The sequence below is a fragment of the Heterodontus francisci genome, chromosome 18, assembly GCF_036365525.1.
Source record: "Heterodontus francisci isolate sHetFra1 chromosome 18, sHetFra1.hap1, whole genome shotgun sequence".
Taxonomy (NCBI): domain Eukaryota; kingdom Metazoa; phylum Chordata; class Chondrichthyes; order Heterodontiformes; family Heterodontidae; genus Heterodontus; species Heterodontus francisci.
Genome location: NC_090388.1, coordinates 74,469,822 through 74,484,474, shown reverse-complemented (window position 1 = coordinate 74,484,474; position 14,653 = coordinate 74,469,822). Strand labels below are relative to the sequence as shown.

At 44.9% G+C, this 14,653-nt stretch overlaps 1 protein-coding gene across 10 annotated transcripts in view; it reads left to right on the top strand.

Annotated features, from left to right (window-relative positions):
- Positions 1–14,653, top strand: part of nrcama (neuronal cell adhesion molecule a) — a 475,148-nt gene that overhangs the window by 391,105 nt on the left and 69,390 nt on the right. For all 10 annotated transcript variants that reach the window (XM_068050995.1, XM_068050994.1, XM_068050993.1 and 7 more), the window contains 3 exons: positions 6,951–7,052; positions 7,978–8,175; positions 10,036–10,106. In XM_068050995.1, the coding sequence (XP_067907096.1) occupies positions 6,951–7,052; positions 7,978–8,175; positions 10,036–10,106 (371 nt within the window). The remainder of the gene's footprint in view (positions 1–6,950; positions 7,053–7,977; positions 8,176–10,035; positions 10,107–14,653) is intronic.

Below are 14,653 nucleotides of genomic sequence, written 5' to 3'. Positions count from 1 at the left end.
GAATAGATAGGCTCGATGGCCGACGTGGACACGATGGGCCGAAGTTTCTGTGCTGTATAACTCTATGATTCTATGACAGAGCAGGGACATGGACATAAACCACTGTCAGCTGAACTAATTCAGATTTGTTGTGCTGATGGGTTCACGTGTGAAGTTTGAATTGATAGTTCATTTACATGACAGTAAAGGCTGTGACTGTTTTTGGAGGTAGAGGTGGGTGAGTGATTTTATTTTTCTGAGTTAATACTTGTTTTGCCCTTGGAAAGTGAGCGAAATATTTGGGCCTGAGTTGTGAACTTAATTTTCAGTTTATAACATACTTTTCTAACTTCTTTTCATTTTCAGGGCTTTAATAAATCTCCTGGTACACAGTGATCCAGGTGGTCAATATATTATGGGGGAAAAGATTGATATTATAGCAGTCTAAAATGTGAAATCTAAATTTGGAGAGGATGCTGTTTGAATGTGCAATTGTAAGGGACGAATACTTCCCCCAGAAAAAGTAATCCCAAAGACATGAAGCATTGTTTCACTCATATCACATGCAGTCACTGTGAGCTCTGGTCATATATAAGTGCAGTGGTTCGCACCGCAGCTTCACAGCTCCAGGGACCCGGGTTCGATTCTGGGTACTGCCTGTGTGGAGTTTGCAAGTTCTCCCTGTGACCGCGTGGGTTTTCGCCGGGTGCTCCGGTTTCCTCCCACAGCCAAAGACTTGCAGGTTGATAGGTAAATTGGCCATTATAAATTGCCCCTAGTGTAGGTAGGTGGTAGGGAATATGGGATTACTGTAGGGTTAGTATAAATGGGTGGTTGTTGGTCGGCACAGACTCGGTGGGCCAAAGGGCCTGTTTCAGTGCTGTATCTCTAAATAAATAAATCGTTAAACAAAATTCTCTTAAAATGGCCAACTTCAGCTAATATTTCAAAAGAACAAATGTTCTTTATTCAAGAATCTCCTTTTTGGACATTGGATTTTTTTCCAGCCTCGGCTGAGGTGGCACTTGTGCCACGCAAATGCCAGACAATGACCATCTCCAACAAGAGAGAATCGAACCATTTCCCCTTGGCATTCAATGGCATTATGATCGCTGGATCCCCCACTATGAACATCTTGGGGACTACCATTGACCAGAAACTGAACTGGAGTAGCCATATAAATACCGTGGCTACAAGAGCAGGTCAGAGGCTAGGAAGTCTGTGGCGAGTAACTCACCTCCTGACTCCCCAAAGCCTGTCCACCATCTACAAGGCACAAGTCAGGAGTGTGATGGAATACTCTCCACTTGCCTGGATAGGTTCAGCTCCAACAACATTCAAGAAGCTCGACACCATCCAGGACAAAACAGCTCGCTTGATTGGCACCCCATCCACAAACATTCATTCTCTCTATCACCGACCCACAGTGGCAGCAGTGTGTACCATCTACAAGATGCAATGCAGCAACACACCAAGGCTCCTTGGACAGCACCTTCCAAACCTGCGATGGCTACCAACTAGACGGACAAGGGCAGCAGATGCATGGGGACACCACCACCTGCAAGTTCCACTCCAAGCCACACACCATCCTGACTTGGAACTATATCGTCGTTCCTTCACTATCGCTGGGTCAAAATCCTGGACCTCCCTTCCTAACAGGTGTACCTACCCCACATGGACTGCAGCGGTTCAAGAAGGCAGCTCACCACCACCTTCTCAAAGGCAATTAGGAATGGGCAATAAATGCTGGCCTGGCCAGCGACGCCCACATCCCATGAATGAATTTTTAAAAAACCTCTCCTTGCTTCCAATACTTGACATGTCATTGCCCTTAGGGGGCACAGAATTACTACCCCCCTCACCCCCCGCTGTCTTTAAATGGCATCAAGGCAATCAGCAGCAGCACAATGGATGGAATGGACAACTGGGATTTTGATCCAGATTTGTGGGTGATAATTTTGTAACTGAAAGCCACATAACAGAAGATTAATACATATGTGAATGCTTCTGAGTCTCAGCCCTCAACCCAATCAATCCCAAGCTGCTGTCCAGGTTGGGACTGGGCAACAGTTAGCACCCCAGGTGTTGAGTGTTTCATTCTCCTTGGCAGTGTGGATCTGAATCTATACCCTGTCAGAATAGGGCAACCCTTAAAAGAGAAACATATGGGCAAAGGTTTTTTTTAACTGAAAGCAACATCTCACAATCAGTACAATGGATATGATTGAAGCACCACTCCAGGTCTAATTTAGGCTGATACTCCAATGCAATGCTTAGGGGGCAATGCAATGCCAAAGGTCCAACCTTCTGATCAAACGTCCTAACCAACAATCATAGCTCAGTCAACACCATCAAAAAAGCAGATAGACTGGACATTCATCTCACTGTCATTTGAAGCCTTTTGATGTGTGCAAAATACCTATGATGCTTACATGACAACAGTCACTGTACCTCAATGTAATGCATTATGTGGCAATCATGCTAAGATTTTTCTGAGAGATGGATTAAGGTGCTGTGTAAATGCGATTTCTTCCAAGTTATTTTGTTAATATATATATAAAACTGGCTGAAAAATGTGACTGTTTTAACTTGTGTTAGCTACAACTAAACCCTAACCTTGCTCTTTATTTCCAGCCCGTTCCTCAACTCCAGCTTGCCCTCACGGTAAACTAACAAGTGTTTGTCTGAACGCAATTCACTCTTCCATTTGTTTTGACTTAGCTCTTGTACCTTCATTTCCAGCAGTGATTATAGCATGTTCACCAGCTTCATTTTCTATCCATTGACCACTTGAGATGAAGCATTGTGGAGGGTGATGCTAATACAGCTCCACACTGCTCCTTTATATGTAGCATTAACTCACCATGTCACAAAGAACATTCGGTGTACCTTGTGCCTGTTTCTTTGGGGTTTTTCTTTTAGAAAAGGTAGATATGTTTATTTCAGTCCCTCTGTGTTAACTGTAGATCAGTTTGTATTGGTGCTTCCTTCACCTTCTGGGTGATTCTGTGTTTTCACAAACTGTGGAACTTCCATTATCAGAATTGGTGCAGAACAGAGCCTTCTGGGAGACATGGATAGCTTTGTATTTTGTGTTTTTTGTGGCCACTCAAACTACGCAAAGGTTATTTTGCGATTGATTCTGTCACTTGACAAAGGCTTTGCTGTGCCTTGTGTCAGAATTTGAAGGTGGTCACTCACTTGCCAGATTGTCTACCAATGAAGTCCCCTCCATCTGGCTGGTGATGAAGGTTCCACTGAGTGATTCATCTCCATTGACAGCTGTGAGGAAAACAGTTCTCTTGTATCTTCCCAAACAGCCACCATGTTCACTCTTCCGAATGATTCTGGGCCTGCTATGTGTTTCCAGCCTTTCTGGCTTTTTACTGACTTGTTAAGGTGCAGTCTGTACTTTTGGTGCACGCAATCTTTAAAGTCACACTGGGGATTTTGCATGCAATGGGAGTAATACCTGGTGTGACTGTTAAATGTTGCATCACATAACATTAAAACATTTGGACAAGAATTCCCCATTATTGGAAACACACAACAAAAGTATCAGAACCTTGGAGTATCTGTAACTGTCCACTTTACCTATAGGGAGTGCAAGAGTGTCTGACATGGGTGTCTGGAATATGACTGTGTCTAATGTGTGAGCTTGGAGTGTGTGTGTGTGTGTCTGGAGTGTGTGTGTGTCTGGAGTGTGTGTGTGTCTGGAGTGTGTGTGTGTCTGGAGTGTGTGTGTGTCTGGAGTGTGTGTGTGTCTGGAGTGTGTGTGTGACTGGAGTGTGTGTGTGACTGGAGTGTGTGTGTGACTGGAGTGTGTGTGTGACTGGAGTGTGTGTGTGACTGGAGTGTGTGTGTGACTGGAGTGTGTGACTGGAGTGTGTGTGTGTGTGTGTGTGTGTGACTGGAGTGTGTGTGTGTGTGTGTGTGTCTGGAGTGTGTGTGTGTGTGTGTCTGGAGTGTGTGTGTGTGTGTGTCTGGAGTGTGTGTGTGTGCGTGTGTGCGTCTGGAGTGTGCGTGTGTGCGTCTGGAGTGTGCGTGTGTGTGACTGGAGTGTGTGTGTGTGTGTGTGTGTGTGACTGGAGTGTGTGTGTGTGTGTGTGTGTCTGGAGTGTGTGTGTGTGTGTGTCTGGAGTGTGTGTGTGTGCGTGTGTGCGTCTGGAGTGTGCGTGTGTGCGTCTGGAGTGTGCGTGTGTGTGACTGGAGTGTGTGTGTCTGGAGTCTGCATGTTTACGCTGTGTGTACGCACATGTGCCTGGAGAGAGTGCGCGTGTGCCTGGAGAGAGAGAGAGAGTGTGTGTGTGGGGGGGGCGGGCGGGGGGTGTTAGTGTGTTTGATGGGTGTGTAGGGCATGAAAAATGCTGATTGGCTCCAATCTTGCAGTCACAAAAATGGAACTAATTGAACAATCTTCAAAATTTTGGAACGCATTATCAATTTACTTGCTCTCTTGCAATTTTTTCATCTTTGAGCAATAACATTGGAGACCCTCTAGTTTAATGTTTTGATTCCACAGCTTTAAGATGGATCTGATCTCTCTAATACATGGCGCTATTGTGAAACACAGTTTACATTAATTGGTGCAGAGTTCTATAGTGAGCAGTTTTCAAACCCTCACTGTAAACTGCATGCACACAGGCAGAAATAACGCTTTTGTTTTCATTAGTCTCCTAGTAAAGAGAGGTGAATTGTTAATGTTGACTTTCAGAGGATATTTTGTGCAAGAAAATGCTCTCTTCAGCTTGTGAAAATTACTAATATTAAGAAGGATGTTCAATTCCATCACAATAACTTTCTTGTCAGCCGTGGCTCAGTGGTAACACGCTCGCCTCTGAGTCAGAAGGTTATGCGTTCAAGTCGCACTCCAGAGACTTGAGCCAATCACCTGGGCTGATGCTCCAGTGCAGTACTGAGGTAGTGCTGCACTGTTGGGGGTGCCATCTTTTGGATGAGACATTAAACCGAGGCTCTGTCTCAGATGAACATAAAAGATCCCACGGCACTATTCAGAGAAAACCAGGGGCATTTTCCCTGGGGTCCTGGCAAAATATAACCTTCAAACAACACCACTAAAACAGATTATCTGGTGATTACCCCAATCCTGCTTGTGGGACCTGCTGTGTGCAAATTGGGTGCCCCATTTTCTACATTACAACTGACTATACTCCAAAAAGCATTCCAAGACAGGCTAAATGGGCTTAAAACAAATACATTCCGAAAGATAGATTGTACTAATCCCATGTGTTAAGAGAAACAGGAGAGGAGATTTGTGAGGACATCATTTTTGGAGAATCACTGCACATTGGCGAGCTACCAGAAAATTCAAAACAGGCTAATGTGTTGCCTATATTAAAAATGGATGACAAAGCAAACACAGGCGAGTTCTGATCCAGATCCATTAGCCTTCTTTCCATTCTGTGTAAGGTATTGGAATTGATTATCAGGAGTAGCATCTGTACAGCAATAACCTAGTTAACAATAGACAACATGGATTCAGAGGGGACATTCCTGCCTGCACAAACTCCTTGGCATCTTTGATGATATGATAACCCGAGAGGGCTATGGGAAGCCCTCACTTCCAAAAGGCTTAAGGTAAAGCTCAACACAAAAGGCTATTAATTAAATAATTAATTACATGCAACATAAACCCTGGTTGAAGGGTAGGAAGCAAGATGTACTCATTGGCGAAGTTATGTCTTTCAGCCCTGTTTATTAAACTGAGGCAAATAAACCTGTATCAGATGAACCATTAGGGAGTTATTTAGGATTTAGATGAGCCTAGAGAAACTTTGAAGATACTAACCGTAGAAACATATAGGGAAAGAGGAGAACATTCAGCCCTTTATGCCTATACTGGCCCATGCCCCCCTGCTCTTTCCCCATAGCCCTGAAATGTTTTCCTTTTCAGTTATTTTTCCGATTCCCATTGAATGTAACTCTTGAATCCTCCACCCTTTCAGGCAATGCATCCCTCACTTCCTGGCAAAAGAATACTCCCTCATATCCTCTCTGGCTCTTTTGCAAGTTCCTTAAATCTGTGTCCTCTGGTTACCGACCCTCCTGCCAAAGGAAACAGTTTCTACTGATTTACTCTATCAAATCCCTTCATAGTTTTGAATACCTCTATTAAATCTCCATTTAATCTTCTCTGCTCTAAGCAGAACAATCCCAGCTTCTCTAGTCCATCCGCATAACTGATAGTCCCTTGTTCCTGGTACAATTCAAGTAAATCTCATCGGCACTCTCTTCAAGGTCTTGATACCTTACTAAAAACCAGTATTTAAAAAAAAAAGACCAGATCACATCTCCAAACTAAACTATGACAGGTTCAAACCAGTGAAAGCCACATTTCGGACAGATGTTGTAAAGTTTATTTCTGCACAAAGAGTGATCATCAATACATGGATTGAACATTTGACTAGTGTTGTGGAGGGAAAAACACTGCAACGGTTTAAATTAGTTTTTCCATTCGGGGCCTGTCGAGTGTCTCTGGGTGAATGAGGAGGTTAGTCAGTCTTTCCTTCCTCCTCAATCTCTATTTTTATGTCTTGTTATTTCTGCCAGGTTTAAACTTAGGCACAAACAAACAGAATAGCAGCTTAATGTGTCAGTCAGGTTGGCATGGGCTCTTTATGAGGAGCTTTTAGTGACCAACAATCAATAGCTTCATTGTGAAGAGCTGCAATGGATTGCAAAGTTCAGTAATGTAAGTAGGTCATTTTAGCCTCCCAAGTATTTGCATGTTGCTCTTTTGCTGAGGCCTCATTTAACTCAATGGCTGCTGCTGAGCCAGAAAGAAATATCTTCCCACCAACTTGCTGAGTATGAAAGAGGCCCATGTGCATGCAGCCACATCACCCAGCATTCCACGTATATCCGTCTGGCTTCTGATCTGTGACAGGATTTCGAGGATTTATGTCTGTTAAGGCCCTTCTGGTTTTAATTCAAGTGTCTTTATCCCATAGATTGTCCCGATCCACCAATAGACCTGGAATTAACCAATCCTCAAGACAGAAGTGTGCAATTGTCATGGATACCAGGAGATGAGCATAACAGTCCCATTACAAGTACGTTTTAAAAACAATTGACCTTCAAAAGCATTGTTGTTTCGCTAGGCCTCAAATTCTGAGGAAGCTCCACAGCAACCAATTTTACCTCAGACTGGTTCCTGCTTCAACCTCCAATTAGATCATGGTTGATCTGTACCTTAATTCTATTAGGTTTCTTTGTTTTATGTGCTTCAATACCCATACTTAACAAAAATCTATCAGTCTCAGTCTTAAACACTTCAATTGACTCCTAGCATTCACAGCTTTTTAGTGGAGATAGGCTCTTGGAAATCTGGAACCTTGTGTTGAAAAAGTGCTTCCTGACATCACCCTGAAAGTCTGGCTGTAATTTTCAGGTTCTGCCCCTTGTTCTGGACTCCCTCTCTCTATCTACCCTATCTAATCAATTTATCATTTTTAACCCCTCAATTAAATCACCCCGCGATCATCTACACTAAAGAGATTACAAGCCACCTTTATGCAGGTTTATGGCTTTCACTGTTGTGCCAGTGTCTACTGTCATTCCTCTCCACTCTGGGGTACTTCGGGTCGTAGAGGTGGGATATGCGAAAACAAACTGGATTTCCAGGCCCAGTCCTCACACTATCATTTGCATTCGGTTGTACAGTAAAGGAGAAGCTGGCCAATTTCCCTGCTAGGGCCGGGGAGGCGTGTCTGTGGCGTCATGGGCTGGGCTGTTGATGTGAGCGTAGGACATTTGGAGGGTGTGTCCAAATTGACCAACTGTACATCCAGTTCAAGTGGAGCTGGCTTTACTTCTGCTGGGGGATGGGGTTCAGGGAGAGTCAGGTGAGCCATGTTTATCTTTAAAGATAACTTTGGTAGAAATTCAAGAAATGCGTCTGAACGTTTATCAGACACTATGTGGCCTGCAACAGGACAAGTCCATTCCCTTGTGCAATTGATGCTGTTTTTCTCTCAGAGTTCATCATTGAGTATGAAGAAGATCAGTTTGAGCCTGGATTGTGGCACCATCTAACTGATGTTGTGGGAACCCGAACTACGGCGGAGCTGAAGCTTTCCCCCTTTGTAAACTACGCCTTCCGAGTTATTGCCGCCAATCGAATAGGCAGGAGTAAACCAGGTTTCCCATCTGAGCGCTACTTCACACAGCCAGCTGGTAAGATAGTATCAATGAGACAACTGTGCATTAAAACAATCGCAGCTGTAATAGAAGGTTGTAGTTGGAGGATCTTATCCCACAACTTGGATTGGATGGCAGTAAAAAGATTTTCTGTCAGCTGATCCCTGTCTCACTTTTAGCCTCCCAAATTTCACATTCTCTGGCACTCGCTTGCCTCGCTCTATTTCTCAGCAATGGTGCAACATTCATTGCTTCTCCCAACATTCTTCCCTTGTTCCTCCAAAGCAGCAAGTACTCCCCATTGCACACCCTCTTTCCTGCAGCCTGGCTATGTTGCAGTCGAGCCTCATTGTGCCAACTTGTGCTATGCCCAGGGCCTCAAGATTGTGGATTGGGGCAACAATGGGTTCACGGACCAGGGAACTTAGTGTTGGCTGCCCTTGGGTCCCCAACGGTTTGGATCATCTGATTAGCATCTTGTATGGCCCTCTCATCATATTGGGAATCGTACACTGGGAGAGCACTGAGACTGAGGAGGGAATGGGTGGGATTCCCTACACCAGCAGCTTGGAAAGAGCAGCAGACATTTTGGAAAGACTGCTCTTTAATTGGTGGGTAGGAGGGGAAATGGTGTGATGGCACACATATCAGGAGTCCAAAGTCAGTCCAAACCCTGTAAGCTGGGAGTCCCCATTCGGGAAAAAAAAATCAACTGAAGCTTCTGGGGCCCCTTCATGACTGGTGCCGAGTGACTGGGATATTCCTCAGGATTACGAGCAACAAGAGATCTTTGCATTCGTAATGGGCCTCAATAAGCCTTGGTGCCCCTTGGCTGCATGGTTCTGTAGAGCGACTGTAGAGGCAGTGTGCATTTTGGGGCATAGAGCACATTTGGGAGCTAGAACAATCACAAGCCTCAGCGGTGGATGATGTTAAGAAGGTGAGCCTTCTTCTTGAATCACTGTGGTCTCTATATGGAAGGTACTCCCAGTAGGGAGTTCCAGGATTGTGAACCAGCGATGATAAAGGAACAACAATTATAGAAAATGTCTAAGTCAGGAGTGGTGTGTGACTTGGAGGGGCCCTTGGAGATGGTGGCATTGCGATGCGTCTGCTGCCTTTGTCCTTCTAGGTGGCTGATGTCACAGGTTTGTGAGGTGCAGTCGATCTGGGATCCCCCTGACACCAGTGTTTACGGCCAAACGTGCCAACCACAGTTTTAGACTAGGCAATGACAGTGTAGTTGTCAGATTTCTGTAGATCATTGGGTGGCTATTACGGCTCGGGTACCTACTGTATATTACAACTTTAGCCACCGGTGAATGTTCCTGTTCTAATACATTACAAGACCAGGATTTTTTTTTAAAAGAGCTATAACAAAGGCTCCATCCCACTTCCAATGTCCAGCGATTAGCTGAACTTCACACAGCAAGCAAGGCCGCAGGTTCTATCCCCAGTCTGTGCAGATTTTGCTGTTCTCGGCAGTTAGGGCTTGATGACTGAACTGGGTGTTCCAGTGAGGAAGGAAAGGGAAAATTGGCCAGGCTTCCTGCTGCAGATCACTCTTTATTGTCTCATGCTGAAAGTACACTTGTGTGGGTGCTGGGTGAGGACATTTTGATATACTATCCATTACAATAGATCCAGATTAGTCTGCCTTCTATGGTCAACTAGCCAACAGGCATTTGCTACCTAGGCTTGTACAAGAATACTGGCCACCGTCTCCATGTACAAGAGGGCAACGTGAAGCAACAGTTAGTGGCCTTTCCAGACATGTTAATGCAAAGTCAGTGATCCTGCCAGACCTGAGTTGTGTAAAAAAAAAAAGTGGGTCTTTGTCTATATTTGTCTATATTTGCCTTTATGCTATACAGTAACTTTGTTTGTTTCTTCTAGCCCCTGATGAAAATCCCTCAGGGGTTCAAGGGATGGGAACTGAACCCAATAACCTGGTGATAACATGGGAGGTATGCAAACCAACTTTGTGTGTGTGTATGTATGTGGGTTGGTGGGTGGGTGTGTTTAAGCGATGTTAATACTCTAGAAAGGACACACCGAACTTGTTCCATTAACTGTATTGATACAGGTTTCCCACATACTTTGTACACACATCAACTTTAGAGAATCTCTGAATTTATGATAATGTTAAGGTGAAATAATTTCTCTGGGGACTTTGAACTAATTCTATTGCATTTAAAGTTATTTCGGCAGATTGACTGGTTACACACTGACCATTCACCTCTAGGACCTAGGTTCAGAACCAGATTAATGGGTTCAAAGACTTCTGCAGCACAAATCTGGCCTGGTGTGAGGTTAAATAGATAATCTAACTCAAGAGGCCATAGGATGACTGGTGTGGGATTGGAAAATGTCACACTGGTCTATTTGGGGATTCTTCTCTCCTAAGCCTGGAGCTGAGGCACATTGTTGGGACACAGAATAGGGAGCTGTACTCCACATCTAACCGCTCTGCATGGTTGTGGCACTGACATGCCTCACTTTGTTCAGTACAAAAATTACCAAAGACAAAGTCAATACATGGCAGATGCTGTAGTACTCGGCATTCATACATTTGAGACGCTCAAAGCCTCTATTTGTTTATTGAAATGGTTGCTTACCACTTCCCCACAGTTAAATTCCTTTCCTTCTGCTGCTCACCCTGCCCACACTCCCATGGTTCTCCCACCTCTTCTGAAGAGAAATCTTGAATGATATGATTCCACAGGCATTAGCAGTCCATCCCCCCCCCCCCCCCCCCCGCATTCTCCCAACAGAAACGCGACAGTGGGAGCATTTCATTACAGGAGTTAACAAGAAAACACACATGCATTTTTCCTTCACTCTCATTCACTCAGGAATCTTAAAAATGATTGCAGCTTGTCTTTTTTCCTCTGCAGCAGTAAGGCCAATTTAACTGCCCTTTTCCCTTGAGGGTGGTCTGGGATGGTTAGGTGTTATCCAGTGGGTTTAAAATTTCTTTAGTATCAGTTTGTAATAAGCTGGGCATGGGCATCTTACTAACCATGTAGTTGTTGGGAAGCTTGGTGTCTGCAAATTTCCATAATTGTCTAGGGCAAGTTCTTCTTTATGCACAAGCTTTAACCCCTCAGCTGCTGTTTCTGCAACACGTGATTCTAACCCTTCAGGTTCCAGTACCTTGATAATTTCTCTATCTATTATTATGGGTAATAAATCGGTTTTAAGCCCCTGTGAGGTGTCTGAAATGTCCTCTGAGCCCTTGTTCTTGCTGGAATCTGAAGTGAAATTGTAGGATTTGATTAGCTTTGGGCTTGAGCGCTGATCATTGGATTTTCAGTGGGTAGATCCACCCTGACCTGACTTTGAGTGTTCTGGTGAGTCATACAAGTGCTGCTCATTTTAAGGCATTTTTGTTTCCCTTTTCTCTTGACTGTGGGGTGGGTCTCTTTGCTATTCTCTCCCATGTCCTCTGGGACATTGCTGCTCACAGGTATCTGTCCAGATTCTGCTGCACTCCCCTGCGGCACAGTGGCGCAGTGGTTAGCACCACAGCCTCACAGCCGGTTTGGTTCTGGGTACTGCCTGTGTGGAGTTTGAAAGTTCCCCCTGTGACCACGTGAGTTTCTGCCGGGTGCTCCGGTTTCCTCCCACAGCCAAAGACGTGCAGGTTAATAGGTAAATTGGCCATTGTAAATTGCCCCTAGTGTAGGGAAGTGGTAGGAGAATGATGGGGATATGGTAGGGAATATGGGTATATAGGATTAGTATAAATGGGTGGTTAAGGTGTGGGGTCTAATTTTCCCAACATTTTAGGATGGCCTGACTGGATAGTCGGGGGTTCCATTTTGGAATCCTCCTTTAATCTGGCCTCACTGTCCTTTTCGTCCCCTTCCTCCCTAACTGTCTGCCAGACCTATGCTTGTCTGTCCCCTTTTGTTTTCGGCAGGGGCCCCTCACAATTCACCAGCCCTCTGCTGGAGGGTTCCCCAAAAGACAGTACAGGAATTAGGGGTGTAGATTTTACTGCAGGTTGGGGCTTCTTCACAACCTGGCACATGTGGCACCTTTTACAGTATTCCACTACATCTTTGTGGAGTTTTGGACAGTCAAACTGCTATCTTATGCGGCCATTGGTTTTTCGTACACCGACTTGTGCAGCCATTGTAAGCTCATGAGCCATTCTTAATATTTCTCTCCAGTAGTCGGCGGCACCACTAACTGGTGAACCGCTGTCCATTGTTTGTCCTCAGGTCTGTGAGGAGAGCTCCACTTCCTCATCACCTCATTCTTTACAGAGTAGCAATCAGGGACTCCCTCTGCTTCAGTTGCAGTTTGGGCAGCCTGTGCTAACTTCCTTAATACTGGGTCGGCTTGTCGAGTCTCAGCTGGGAAGATTGGTTTAACCCATTCCCTGGGTCCTCTAACTCCCCACAGAAGGTTTCAGACAACCAGACAGCATGGTCATCTGTCTGCAGTGCCAATTCAGTCTTCTCTGGGGGAGCTGGTTTGACCCTGACCCAAGTCACCAGACAATCAGGGGAAATGCAGGGAACCGTCTCCTGCCACAGCCCTGTCTCTCTGACCTCCTTCGGTCTCTCTATCACTACTGGGGAAGCTACCACCTTCACCCCCACCAGATCATTACCTAGGAGCAGGTCAACCCCATCCACAGGCAAACTGGGGACAATCCCAACGGTCACCGGTCCCGAAACAAGTACACCGCCCTCCAATACCATTCACTATTATTCTCATATTTACTGCACTCTCTGAGGAATAGGTCATGCCTTTTCCCATAATGAGAGAGTAAGTACTAGAGGGTCTGACATCCTTGAAAGTGGATACAACAACAGGACCAGATGGATTGCATCCCAGGTTGTTAAAGGAAGCCAGGGAGGAAATAACGGATGCGCTGAGGATCATCTTCAAATCCTCACTAGATACAGGCAATGTACCAGACGATTGGAGGTCTGCGAATGTTGTATCATTGTTTAAAAAGGGTGCGAGGGATAAGCCAAATAATTATAGTTCGGTCAGTCTGACCTCGGTGGTGGGTAAATTGTTAGAATCTATTCTGAGGGATCGGATAATCTATCCCTTAGAAAGGAACGGATTAATCAGGGATAGTCAGCATGGATTTGTTAAAGGAAGGTCATGTCTTACTGACTTAATTGAGTTTTTTGAGGAAGTAACAGGAAGGATGATGAGGGTAGAGCAGTAGATGTGGTCTATGTGGACTTTAGTAAGGCATTTGACAAGGTCCCACCTGGCAGACTGGTCAGTAAAATGAAAGCCCATGGGATTCAGGGGAATGTGGGAGGTTGGATCCAGAATTGGCTCAGTGACAGGAAACAAAGGGTAGTAGTCAATGGATGTTTTTGTGAATGGAAAGCTGTTTCCAGTGGCATTCCACAGGACTCAGTGTTGGGTCCCTTGCTGTTTGTGGTATATATTAATGATTTGGACTTAAATGTGGGAGACAAGATTGGGAAATTTGCTGATTACACAGAAATTGGCCCTGTAGTTGATAGTGAAGAGGATAGCTGTAGACTCCAGAATGATATCAATGGTTTGGTTGAGTGGGCGGAAAAGTGGCAAATGGAATTCAATCCAGATAAGTGTGAGGTAATACATTGGAGAGGGCAAATAAAGCGAGGGAATACACAATAAACGGGAGGATATTGAGAGGGGTAGAAGAAGTGAGAGACCTTGGAGTGCATGTCCACAGGTCCCTGAAGTTGGGAGGACAGGTAGATAGAGTGGTGAAGAAGGCATATGGAATGCTTTCCTATATTGGCCGAGGTATAGAATACAAAAGCAGGGATGTGATGCTGGAACTGTATAAAACGCTGGTTAGGCCACAGTTGGAGTATTGTATACAGTTCTGGTCACCACATTACAGGAAGGACATAATTGCTCTGGAGAGAGTACAGAGGACATTTACAAGAATGTTGCCAGGACTCAAAAGTTGCAGCAATGAGGAAAGATTGGATAGGCTAGGGTTGTTTTCCTTAGAACAGAGGAGTCTGAGGGGTGACTTAATTGAGGTGTACAAAATTATGAGGCCTAGATAGAATAGACAGGAAGGATCTGTTTTTGCTAATGGAGAGGTCAATTACCAGGGGGCACAGATTTAAGGTGATTGGTAGAAGGATTAGAGGGGACATGAGGAAAAACCTTTTCACCCAGAGGGTGGTGGATGTCTGGAACTCATTCCCAGGAATGGTGGTGGAGATAGAAACATTCAATTCTTTTAAAAGGTACCTAGACATGCGTCCTTTGTTCTGCAATGCTATGGACCAAGTGCTGAAAGGTGGGATTCAATTGGGCAGCTAGTTTTTTTGGCCAGCACGGACATGACGGTTTTCTCAGCAGTAGGGTCCAACTCTCGGCCGGCCATCTTGCTCTCTTGCAAGCTTTTCAAACGTGACTAATAAATGCTTCCACGTCTTCCTCATTGAACCTTGGGATTAATTGGGAGAACTTTAAGAGCTCAGCACACGGCCCTGAGTTAAGTGTAGCTTCCATACTGGCCATG